The 12,112-nt window shown below is 40.9% G+C and overlaps 1 protein-coding gene across 1 annotated transcript in view; it reads right to left on the bottom strand.

Annotated features, from left to right (window-relative positions):
* The window catches only part of LOC105812889 (chromosome unknown open reading frame, human C3orf58), a 25,909-nt gene extending 22,558 nt beyond the window's left edge, over nt 1-3,351 (bottom strand). The window contains exon 1 of the mRNA XM_012647441.1: nt 2,204-3,351. Coding sequence (XP_012502895.1) covers nt 2,204-2,860 — 657 coding nt within the window. The 5' untranslated portion in view covers nt 2,861-3,351. The remainder of the gene's footprint in view (nt 1-2,203) is intronic.
* Between the last annotated feature and the right edge of the window lie 8,761 nt (nt 3,352-12,112).

The raw sequence follows: 12,112 nt of genomic DNA, 5'->3' as shown, positions 1-12,112 counted from the left end.
AACTTTAAAAAAATATAAAACTTTCCTGAACGAAGGAGATTTACCTGAGTATAAATCAAATGCCAAAGTTTCTCAAATTCAAACACCATAATTACATTTATAAAGAAATGGATAATGTTCTTAAAATATTAGTTCTAGTATTAGTTGTTATTTATACTTCAGTATTCAAAATCACCTGATAAAAATCTTTCAATAGGCAGCATTTTCAGTATAGCAATGTATATTACTAAGACAGCTCCTTACTAAATTGTTGGGTCACAGAGAATTTGACAGATTATTTTAGCAAACTGCTAAAGCTATCTCCATGAACCAACCTTGCTAATATAACTAATAAGATTTCTATTTCTTAAATCGAAAAGATAGCTTAAATGAAAAAAAAGTTTCAAGTGTATGTATATCAAAAATATACATTGACCCTTTAGAGCAGCAGTCCCCAACCTTTTTGACACCACGGACGGTTTTCATGGAAGACAATTTTTCCAAGGACCAGGGGTAGCTAGGGGAGGATGGTTTCTGGACGATTCAAGAGCATTACATTTACTGTACACTTTATTTGTATTATTACATTGTAATATATAGTGAAATAATTATACAACTCACCATAGGTTGGGGGCCCCAGCTTTAGAGACTTACTAGTTTTGGAATAACTGAATAAAGTAAATTTCTTCGAGGGAAGTTTAACCAGTTTTATACAACAATGACTGTTAGAAGATGCAGCAGTATTTAACATACAATCTATACTTTAAAATAAACCCATTACATATATCCTAAGATGCCTTAAAATTTACTAAGATCCACTCTAAACTTTTGTTTGAAGCAAAATATTTGTGTTAAAATTATTTGGCTGAACTAATCAAACAAAGCTGGTTTCTTTTAGCTAAAATGGGCAGTGTAGAACTTGAGAAAACAAATACTGCACATTCCTAGTCATACACTTTAGATTTTAAAAAACAAACCACCACCCTGTACAAACCCTCCAGCCATCAGTGACATTCTTTTTTTTTTTTTTTTTTTTTATGAACCTGACATTGTGAACATATATCAGTGACATTCTTAGTAGGGCACAAAAGGCGTGAAGTATAACAAAATTACTTGTGATTAATTTTAAGTCATTTTTTTCCCTTTGTATTTGAAATACAGCAAAACTGGCATGGAAAAGGAGCACAGTAAGTTTTCCTGCAGTTACAAGGAAGGATCACAACCCCACAGTTGTAATCACTGTCCAAGGACACCGCACTAAAGCCGGGTGGGGATGTGTAGAAATACATCCAAAGGTAAATACTCCAAAGGTAAACACAGTGTTTTTGTTTTTTGTTCTCTTTTTGCTGTCACCAGTAAAAAGAGTCCATTCTATTCCCCTAAAAGGCACATTTCTTTTGAAAATAAAGTCAGAAGAGAGCAAATAACGCAATTAGGCGAGAGGCAAGAATCTCCTTCCCTGTTTCTCGCTCTGGCCTAACATTTCATCTTCCTTGGACAGATTACCAGATGAATAGGGCAGATCACAGGATCAGGATGAAAATATCCGTCTTGGCCTTAAACCCTCCCAGCCCCAAGTCCAACGCTGCCTTATTTTTTCCTGTTTCTCTGATTCTAATCCCATCCAAAGCAAGGCTCTCGGATTAACCCCACCCCTGACCACTGTCCCATTCTCTGAGGTTATCTCCCCCCACCTGCCCCCGAATTAGCTGTCCGAATGACTGCCAGGTAGATGAGCTAAGAAATAAAAAAAAGACTCTGAGGCCGAAGTTGGGCCAGCCACGAGGGTCAGTAAAGGAAAGAGCGAACGCGGTAGAAAACCACTTGGAAAGAACTAGGAAAGGTCCAAGGGTTCGCGAACAGTCTGTGCCGTGGACGTACAAGCCCTGGCAGATAAAGGCAGAAAGGCAGGGAGGAGAGCGGAAGGAAACTCGCTGGAGAGACATTTTGGGAGCGTTAGAGACGCACTCCCTCTGGCGTTGAGAGATCTGCAGTCAAATCCGAGATGCGCCCGAGTCTAGGTGACAAGAGCAAACTCTCCATTAACCGGGTCATCCTCTGCAACCCGGAACAGTCCCCGGATCCCCAAGCGACGCCCCCTTCCCACGCCCGCAGCATGGTCCAGCCCGGTCGGATCCAAACTGGCAGCGAGCGCGGGCGGAGCCACTTCTCCCGACTCGGGTTCCCACGCGCGGCCCCTCCCGACAGGACGCCCCCCGCCTACCTGTAGCACCAGCGGCTCGGGGTTGAAGGCCAGGGTCAGCAGCAGCTGCATGCGCTCCGAGTCCTTGAGGTTGCGGAGCAGGAAGCTGCCCGAGTCCTTGGTCTCGGCGTAGCGGCGAACCAGGCGGTCGAGCAGGCGCTGCGAAGGGCAGTGCACCAGGTCCGACCAGCCCTCCACCGCTTCGGGCGTGAGCAGACGCACGTCGCCGTTGAGGCGCGCGAACTCGGTCCGGGGCATGGCCTGGAGCAGGTCGCAGCGGGGCCGGCCCGTGGCCCGCTTGCAGATGCTCTGGTCGAGCTGCGCCAGCTCGCGCTGCGAGCCGAGGCGCTTGAGCACCACTCGGCGGCGGCCGCCCTCGCGGGGCTCGCCGTACTGCGCGAAGTAGACGTTCTTCACGTTGAGGAAGTCCAGCAGGCGCAAGCGGCCCCACGCCTCGAACACCACCTGTCCGTTGAGGAAGCGGCGGCACCAGCTCGTACCGAAGCACGCCGGACACTTATTGAGCTGCAGGAAGCGCCGGTCGGCCAGCTCGTTGCGCTGCCAGGAGGCGAGCAGCGACGGCGAGTGCAGTACCATCAGCACCAACAGGCTGCCCAGCGCCGCCAGCTTCAGGGAGCGGGACAGGCGGCCCAGCTTCGGGGGCACCAGGCGCCACATCCCGCCCGCCCGCTCCGGGAGGGCGAGGGCACCCCCGGGGCGCCCCCACCGCGCCAAGACTCCGAGAGCGACCCGCAGGGGCCCCGGGCGAGAGAAGGAGCGCGGGCTGGGGCGGGAGGCGGAGTAGGTGTGTGAGAGAGGGAGACCGGGAGCGGGAAGGAGCCGACTAGAGCAGGCTGCGACTTCTCCCAGTCACTAGTCTCCACAACTCTCGAGCTCCCTCCTCCGAGCTCCCCGCCCTCCGACTCTGGCGGCACCTCCTCCTCGCCAGCCAAGTTATAGAGGAGCGGGAGGGGGCGGGAGCGCGGGTCGCGCGCCCGTGTGCGCGCGCACGCGCACTGCTCGCTCGGGGGTCCGAGAGCTGCGGCGGTGGCGGCCAGCGACCGGCGTGCGGGGTCTCCGAGGAAAAGAGGGACTCCCAGGAGGGGAAGAGGAGCCTGGAACGCCTCACACCCCAAAGTAGCAACGCGCGTCCCCGACGCCGCACACCCAGGATCGTACACGCTGGCTTTCCCGAGAGCGGGAGGGAAAGGGCCAGGGGGCGGGGCCGGCGGGGCGGAGCGAGCCCGTCGCGCGCCGCCCAGAAAGCGTAAGCGCGGGCTCGCGGAGGGCTGGTGGGGGACGGTCGGCGGCGGGAGCTCGAGTTTTTGAGGGGAGAGGATAAAGTCGTGATCTCTGGTAGTAAAAGGACTTTTAGTAATAGATAATCTTTTATGTTTATTAAATTTTACTGGGCTTGCCTTTGCCACTGTGGAAACGGTTCCTTAAGAGCGGAGGGGAGGAGAAGAAATGAATCGCGAGAGCCTATTACAAGTCCTTCACCTCGGACGGCGCGCGCGGGGCGGAGGCAGAGTGGGCGGGGCAACCTCCCCTCGCCTTATACGGCTTGGGCGCGCGCCCGGGGGCGGGGCGAGGCTGAGGAGCGCCAGGCGGGAGCACGCGCTCCCCGCCCCCACCCTGGCTCGCGCGCCTGACTGTAGAGGGTGGGGCCTGCGGAGAAAACGGTGGGAAAGGCGTTGAGTTGAGGCGGGCTGGTTGGCCGCATCGTCTTTAGGCGTCATATATGTGGAACCGTTGTAAATTTTCCCGAGTGAGCACGGAAAGAACGAAGTCCTCAAGACACTGTGTTAAAGAGAAAATAGGGTGAAGGGGAACCACCGAGGCCTGGTGTCGCCAGGAGGTCTGCCTCTACCGTCGCGAAGAAGCAGGGATGAGATGTGGGCAGGTTTGCTTTTGCTCCCAGCCTGGCCCAGAAGCCGTTTTATTCTACTCCGCGAAGTGAATTTACCGGCGTCGCCCCTGAGCTTCCCTGAGCAGCGGGCGGGCGCCCCGGCTCCTCCCTCCCTCCGCGGGGCCCGGGCCTGCCCTGTGGCCTGCGGCGCGTTGCCGTGGCGGTAGCCATGGGGACCCGCGCTGCCTGGTGCTCCAGAGTTGGCCCAGAGTCACCCCAGACCGCAAACATAACTCGGAAATGCTGAACTAAAGCACCTTGCTTTGGTGTAAGTTTTAGGGGACCTAAATTGTTTAGTTGTAACTGTGAATATATATTTTATTATAATACTTTTTACTTCTAGCGCTAGAATAGTTAAAATAAGGAATGATTGTTAGTCTGAGGGACAGGTGGTTCCTGGTACGTGATTAAATATCTTGGTTTTAACTCAGTTAATTTTAGGGATTGAACAATGATTTTTGAAGGCCGTAGTAACTGGCACGTATGGAAATAAACACTTCGCTGAAACTTATTGAGAAACAACTATGCAGATTATTAAATTCACTTTTCTGTATTTGATTGTAATAGAGCCATCTTGAGAACTGTCGAGGTGAATGTTTTGTTCTTTGTGATATAAGAATTCTAACTTTGAAAAAATATCTTTGGGCAATTTAATAAGTATATTCAACATAGACTTAATTTTTAAATGAAGATATATTGAATACAGACAGATTGGAAGATTTAGTCTTCAAAGACTTGTACAAAGTGACTACTGTATTTAGGAAATTTGGCTGCAGCAACTGACCTGTATGCTGCCTTTGGCACGAATTTTATTTAACTTACCTTCACGTATCCGAAAACTCCATACAATGTATTTAAGATCAAGAGCTCAAATGAGGGTTTCTTTTGGAAAGAGATTGGTGCGATTGGTCCGGAGACCTGTGCAGTAGTTTGCTGCTGATGAATTGTAATATAGGTAAGTTATTACTAAACTGCAAATTTCTTATCTCTGACATGTTTTTTACCTGCCTCATAAATCTGTTGGATTAATACTAGATATGTGGAATTGCTTTAAAACAATAAAAGGACTTCATAAATTTTTATATTTACAGTTAGAACTAATAATTCCCTTGGCATTCTTGCCAGTATACTGATTAAGCTGAGTAGAATTGGGGCATAATGGGAGACTGTTTAGGTGACTAGTAACAGGATTCAGGAGGGACCTGTATTCCTATGTATAGAAAGGGTCCAATCCGTGGAATTGTATAGCCATCATTTGAAAAGTGGAAGTCTATGTACGTTACTAGTCTATATAAGTTGGTTACTAGTCTATATAAGTTGAATTTTGAAAAATGTTTGCTTTGCATATAAATAGTTTACATTTTTTAAAAGCTTTAATGTTCTTTTCAGTTAAATTTTCTAGACATTTATCAAGAAAGATAGTCTTCAAGAACGTAACATATTCCTCAAAAGGAAATAAAAAGTCTTAGAACCATATGAGATAAATGCCATGTTAGGGTTTAGAAAAAGATAAGTAGTTTAAATAAAATTCCTGGCAGAGGTGGCATAAAATAATCAGTTGTAGCAGTCAAATTTTATAAGTACAGTAGTCACTTTATACAAGGCTTTGAAGACTAAATCTTCCAATTTGTATTCAATGTAATATCATTTAAAAAATCACATCTATGTGCCATCATAAAGTGCCAAATGAAGGTTTAGAAAAAGATCAGAAAGATTACTCACCTTTCCTGGGAACTGCAGGATACTTTCAGCTAATGATCATAAACTAACATCCAAAGGTCTTGACCATTATTGTAAATAATGGCAAATGTAGTTTCCAGTGCATTGTAAAATGTCATTTTATAATAACTATCACTGTTACAATTGTATCCAATGGAATTAAATACCGTAGTAGTTTGATGCCAACTATCGTCTATTTTGATAGTCAAAGCTTTACATTGTATTACTATTCTATCCTGGTTATCAGTGGTTCTGAGCAAGGGACTATTGCCTCCCACGGGACATTTGGCAATTAGGGAGACGTATTTGGTGTCGTAACTAGGAAATGGGGTGCCACTGTTGTCTAGTGGGAAGATGCCAAGGATGCTGCAAAACATCCTACATTGCAAAAGAGAACCCCCAACAACAAGGAGTTAACCAGTCCCAAATATCAATAATGTGCTGTTGATAAACCCTGACCTACATAATTCTCTTATGTTGTATGGTTTTAGGCATGAAAATCTTACTGCTTATCATACTTTCCTGCAGGAAACAAGATGTGTTGACCTTTGAACAGTCAAGTTTGAAATGCATGGGTCCACTTATATATGTACAAATGAGTATTGAAAATACAGTATTTGCTGGATGCAAAACCCATGGAAAGCCGACTTTTTCTGTAAGTAAGTTGTGCAGGGCTGACTCAGGGACTTAAGTATGTGGGGATTTTGGTATACTCTTGGGGATCCTGGAACCAATCCCCGCATATACATGGGGACAACTATATTTAAAATTTATTTATATCCTGTGATCATAATGTTCTAAATGTTAAGTTAATTTGGAGGAAATTTCTTTGTCATTACAACAGTTATTAGTGTTCACCTGATCAAAACAACAATTTTTAATAATTAAACATAAAAAGTAATATTAAAATGTATTTCTTAATGAGCTTGGACTTTTTATTTAACTTAAGTTTTCATGGATAAATATTATTTATTGCTAGAATCTAACAGTGTTGAACATCAGTTCTCTTTCATTTTTAGAGATGTAAAGGCTAAAACATTCTGTTCATTTAAGTTGAGAGCAAAGAGGAGTATTTATATAGCAATGTCATTCAATTATTTTTATTCTTTTTGAGTTATATGCCAGAAATCATTTACTAATAGCAGTCTATCATCAGAATATTGTTAATGACAATTATCACTCAGGTTCTCTAGTTTGGTTTAGAAGCAAAGCATTGGAATCCCGTGTTGGAAAATGATTTCTTACCTAGTCATTAGAATTATTTTCTCATATTGACTCTATTTAGTGCCCTAGCAGTTATGTCCTAGGACAATGTGCCATAGTAAGATTCAGGATGGCTAAGGGTAAGAGGTATTCTTTTTGTAAAGACCCAAAAAGCAATTCCCTGTGTACTGAAGTACCCAGAACAGTGTCTGATATAAGTGGTTGTTTCATTAGTAGTTGTAGGATGGCTGAATGAACAACTGAAGGAACAAACACTTTAGGATTAAATATTGTTGTAAAAATCCAAGCTAGAAATAATAGGTGTTAGCAGTGAAGCTGATGAGAACTAGTATATTCTAGATATATTCTGAAGATAGAACAAACAAAATTTCTCAAGATTTGGATGTGAGAGACAGGGAAGCATCAGGGGTATCACTGCATGGTTTTTGTCCTAAATTACTGTAAGAGTTACCATTTGTCTAAACCTGTTGGGGCTTCTATAACAAAAATATCATAGACTGGGTATCCTTAAACAACAGAAATTTATTTCTCACAATTTTGGAGGCTTAGAAGTCCATAATCAAGTTGCCTGCAAATTTGGTGTCTAGTGAGGGCACTCTTCCTGATTCATAAATTCTCATATTTTTGCTGTGTCTTCACATGGCAGAAGGGACAAGGGATCTCTATGGTCCTCTTTTAAAAGGACAGTAATCACCTCCCAAAGGCCCCACCTCCAGATACCATCACACTGAAGATTAGACTTCAAAATATGAATTATAGGGGTGGGGGACGACACAAACATTCAGACCACAGCACCATTTCCTGAGAATCCGGAGACCGAGAGGAAAAGGATGAGAAAGATGCAAGCTCAATTCCCAGTTTATTCAGTGCCACGTTTGTGTTTCTAAACTTAATTTAGCTGTTGAAACCACATGGTTATCCATCAAAATATAAATATTATCTTTTACTTTCAGTCTAATTAAAAGATCTACACAGTAATTTTCCCATAAAATGATGCAGATTTTTCTCCGTGTTTCTACCTACAGTGCCTAAAATTCAAACACTTGACAATGTTAATTGTAACTCTTCTGCTAAGTGATGTTACTTACCTGATTTATTTGTGTTAGGAGATATACCTTAAGGACTGATTTTGTTTTTAAAGGTTTTTAAAAGCTATTCATTGTTTCAGTAGAATTTTAAGCACATTTTATTGCATTTTAAATAAATAACCATAGGTGTTTTCTAAGACAAATTCTTAAGCAGTTCACTCCTTTGGTTGTATAAATAGAAATATACACATACTCATATACACCAAAACCATGATTTTGCTTGAAATAATTAAATCATATAGTTTTCTGACCTGGTCAGAATAATGCAAATTAGCCGAAATGCAACTACAACGTTATAATTCATGATTTTTACTAATTCAAAATAACATGCAGTGTTACATAGTTTTCCACATTGGCTAGGTTAACCTAGAGAGGCACATTTTTCTTTTGCTCAGTAAACTTTTAAAACTTGTGATTTTTCCAGTTTGTTTCTGCAGAGAAAATAATATATGCAAAGGCAAAAAATTAACACATCAATGAGAGGTCACTTACATATCCACTGGTTAAGATCTTTTGAAAAATTAACCCAAATCATGTATACATGTGTAAATTAACATGATTATTATCTATTTTAAAGGTAGACATACATACTACAACTGCCACTTACTTCCAACCAAGTGCAAGATTCTGAGTGTGTGGGTTCTGAGTCCAGTGGAGGAGACAGATATATACACACACACAGGCACACACATAGATGCCAACTTTATTATGTGTTTGTGACAAATATTGAGGTATAAGCAACTATTAAAGGAATATAAACAAGAAAGGTTTTCCTTTAGCTATAGACATTATCTTGGCATTGATATGACTCCGCTTAGCAGAATAGGCAGCGTATACTAGGAGAATTTTGCGTCTTCCTTCTTTGTCAGCTTGTTTTCCTCTTAAGCCTCACATCCTAAGTCTCCTACCTCTTCTCATCCACTGGCTTGTGCAAATGATGTTCCTGCCACTTCTGCTGGATGATGGCAGCTACAGCCCACAGCTCTTCTCTCTGGGCAAGTGTGCCAGAAATCTTGGAGAACAACAACTGCCCTGTTCAGAAAACCGTCCTTCTGGGGAGCTAAAACTCTGCCTTGTTTCTGACTCAAGTATCTTTATCAGGATCCTTTCATGGAAACCACATATATAGGTAAAAAATCTGCTACAATCTTCAATCTAATGGCTGTGCCATTTGTAAAAGTCAGAGCTGAGGGAAGCAGTTTTATACTTGGGTACCAAATATAATGTATATTTAATGTTCAAAATGATATAGTCCAGAAATGTCAATTTTTGTTTTTTTCTTACAGAAAGACTTATAAAACTCTATAGTTAAATGAGAAATAAAATTTTCCATTATGGGGAACTAGCTATAGAGTTATCTTACTATCCATTGTAGTCTAATCAGAGAGTGTGGCCAGTAGAACTGTGGGTTCACAGAAGAGATTCCTCGTCTTTGAGACGTAACTGATCCACTAGTCTGTCAAATGACAAATCATCAACTACTCTTCTGTCTTTGTGCAGCTTTTTGTTTTTCTGTAGATTGATATCCAGGATTTTTTTCCTTTTTATTCAGGAAATAGTAAAATTCTAGTTATTTTTTGAAAAATCAGGAATTAAAGATTTAAATCACGTCAAACGAAATTGGAATATTACATATTGTTACATTTATTATAATTAAATGCCCTTGAATATTTTTCCTGTTACATGGAAAATAAAACTTGAATAATTATAGATGAGTAAGATATTTTTAGTGCTGACTTAATCATAAGATAACCACACCATAAGAACTTGTTGACAAACTGAAAGTAACAATTTAGTGGATTAAACTGGAATATCATAATAATTTATATATGTTATATCATGCTAAGATAAGGAAGCACCTAATTACAGTCATCAGTGTGCAGACTCAGTAAATACAATTGTTGGAGTTCTAGAATTTGTTTTAAGAGAAATGTTAAATTCAAAAAATATTAAATCATCAAATAGTAAACATATATGTCTATTCATTTTTTGTAATATATCTTCCTGGCAAAATGACTACCAATGAATTACATCTTTACATTGTTTTCCCTTGTAACACTGGAAATAAATTGCAAAGGAAATTTCAGGGAAAATCTTAAGAAAAAAATTATTCTTAAAATTACTTTTGAATTCCATAGATCTTTTTAAAAGTCACATATTTAAAGAAAAATACTTCTCAAATAAAACATTAGCCTATCTTATTTTTTTATTTCAAAATATTAAGGGAGTACAAATGTTTTTACATGTACACTTTTATAAACTTATTTTTTTTATGTTGCTGGTATATAGAAACAAAATTGTTTTTGTATATTGTCTTGGCATCTAGCAATACTGCCACACTTCTTATTAATTTTAATAATTTATAGTGACTTTTGGGTTTTCTATACAAAAAGTTATATAAATTACAATAGCATTATTTTAAAAAATTTAAATATCTAGGAAAAAATCTGAGGAAGGAAAGATTTACAACACCTCTACACTGAAAATAGAAACCATTATTAAGAGGAGTTGAAGATCTAAATAAATGGAAGGGTATACTGTGTTGAAGGATTAACAGATTTAATATTGTAAAGATGTTGATTTATAATTCAACATAACCCCTATAAAAATTCCAGTAGTTTTTTTTTTTATTTAATTGACAAGCTGAAAATTCATACAAATATAGAAAGGGTCACAAATAGCCAAGCCAATCTTGAAGGAGAACAAAGCTGGAAAACTTAACTAATAAATTTGAAGTACCATTATAAAGAATCAGTAATTGAAACAGATATTTGTGCAGAACAGGAAGATAAATGTATGGAGCAGAATAGAAAATCTAAAAATAGACATACAGATCAGCTGATTTATGGCAAATGTGACAGCAGTGCTATGAGAAAAGGTGGTCTTTTCAGTGAACAGTGCAAGGTCAAATGAATGTCATATAAAGGAAAGAAATGTATCTTGACCTGTATTTTACTCCCCATGCACAAGTCAGTTCTAAGGAGATTGCATGTCTAAATGTGCATAATAAAACAATAGAGCTTTTAAAATCAAACAGGAGAACATTTGCATGATCTTTGATAGGCTGCAGTTCCAGAGATCCCCTAGACCACCTACAGGTTCAATAATTCACTAGAACAGAACTCAGCAAAGGTATTATACTCACAGTTATAGTTTGTTATATCAAAAGGTTACAGATTAAAATTAGCAAGAGGAAAGAGCACGTAGGGCAGGGTCCTGGAGAGATCAGGCACAGAGCTTCCAGTTGTCCCAGTGGAGTTGTGTGGACAGTGCTTGCTTCTCCCAGCAAAGATGTATGGCAAGACAGTACTGCCAACCAGGGAAGCTCAACCAAGCCTTGGTGTCCAGGGTCTTCCCCACCCCCTATAGTGAGGAGTGAGGGTGTCACTCTCATAATCATAGCTAACTTCCCACATTGCTGACCTTAAATGCCAGCCCCTCCACAGGTTAGTGGGATACCACATGGCCAAGGTCCCTACTATAAATAACGGTGTTAGCATAGGCTGTTTGGCACGGCCCAAGGCACCCAGGTAAACAAAGATACTCTTATGAAGCAGGCCAAAGGGTATACAGATTACCTCCCAGGAGCCAGGGGTAAGGGCCATACCTTTCTTTGGACAAGATCAATCCTTTATTACATGTAGGCAAAGATTTCTTAAGCAGGACACAAAAAGCTCTAACCATAAAGATAAAAAATGATCAATTGGTCTGTATTAAGAAATTTTATTCATTGAGAGAATTACTAGGCAACTCAAGAGTAAAAGAAAGTATTGCCAGTACAGATATTTGACAAAGGACTCGTATCCAGACTACATAAAGAATGCATACAAATCAATAAGAAAACGAATTGAAGGAATAGAAGGTAGACAATAGGCAAAAGATTTTAAAAGGCACTTCAAAGAAAAAGGTACCCAAGTCTCAACTTCATTAGTTATCACCCTAATGTAATTTAAATCATGATGTGTGTGAACTATAAAATAAAATTTTAAG

This window comes from Propithecus coquereli, unplaced genomic scaffold, assembly GCF_000956105.1.
Source record: "Propithecus coquereli isolate 6110/MARCELLA unplaced genomic scaffold, Pcoq_1.0 Scaffold268, whole genome shotgun sequence".
Taxonomy (NCBI): Eukaryota; Metazoa; Chordata; class Mammalia; order Primates; family Indriidae; genus Propithecus; species Propithecus coquereli.
The sequence above is the reverse complement of the archived record's forward strand: the minus strand, read 5'-3'. Positions and strand labels throughout refer to the sequence as shown.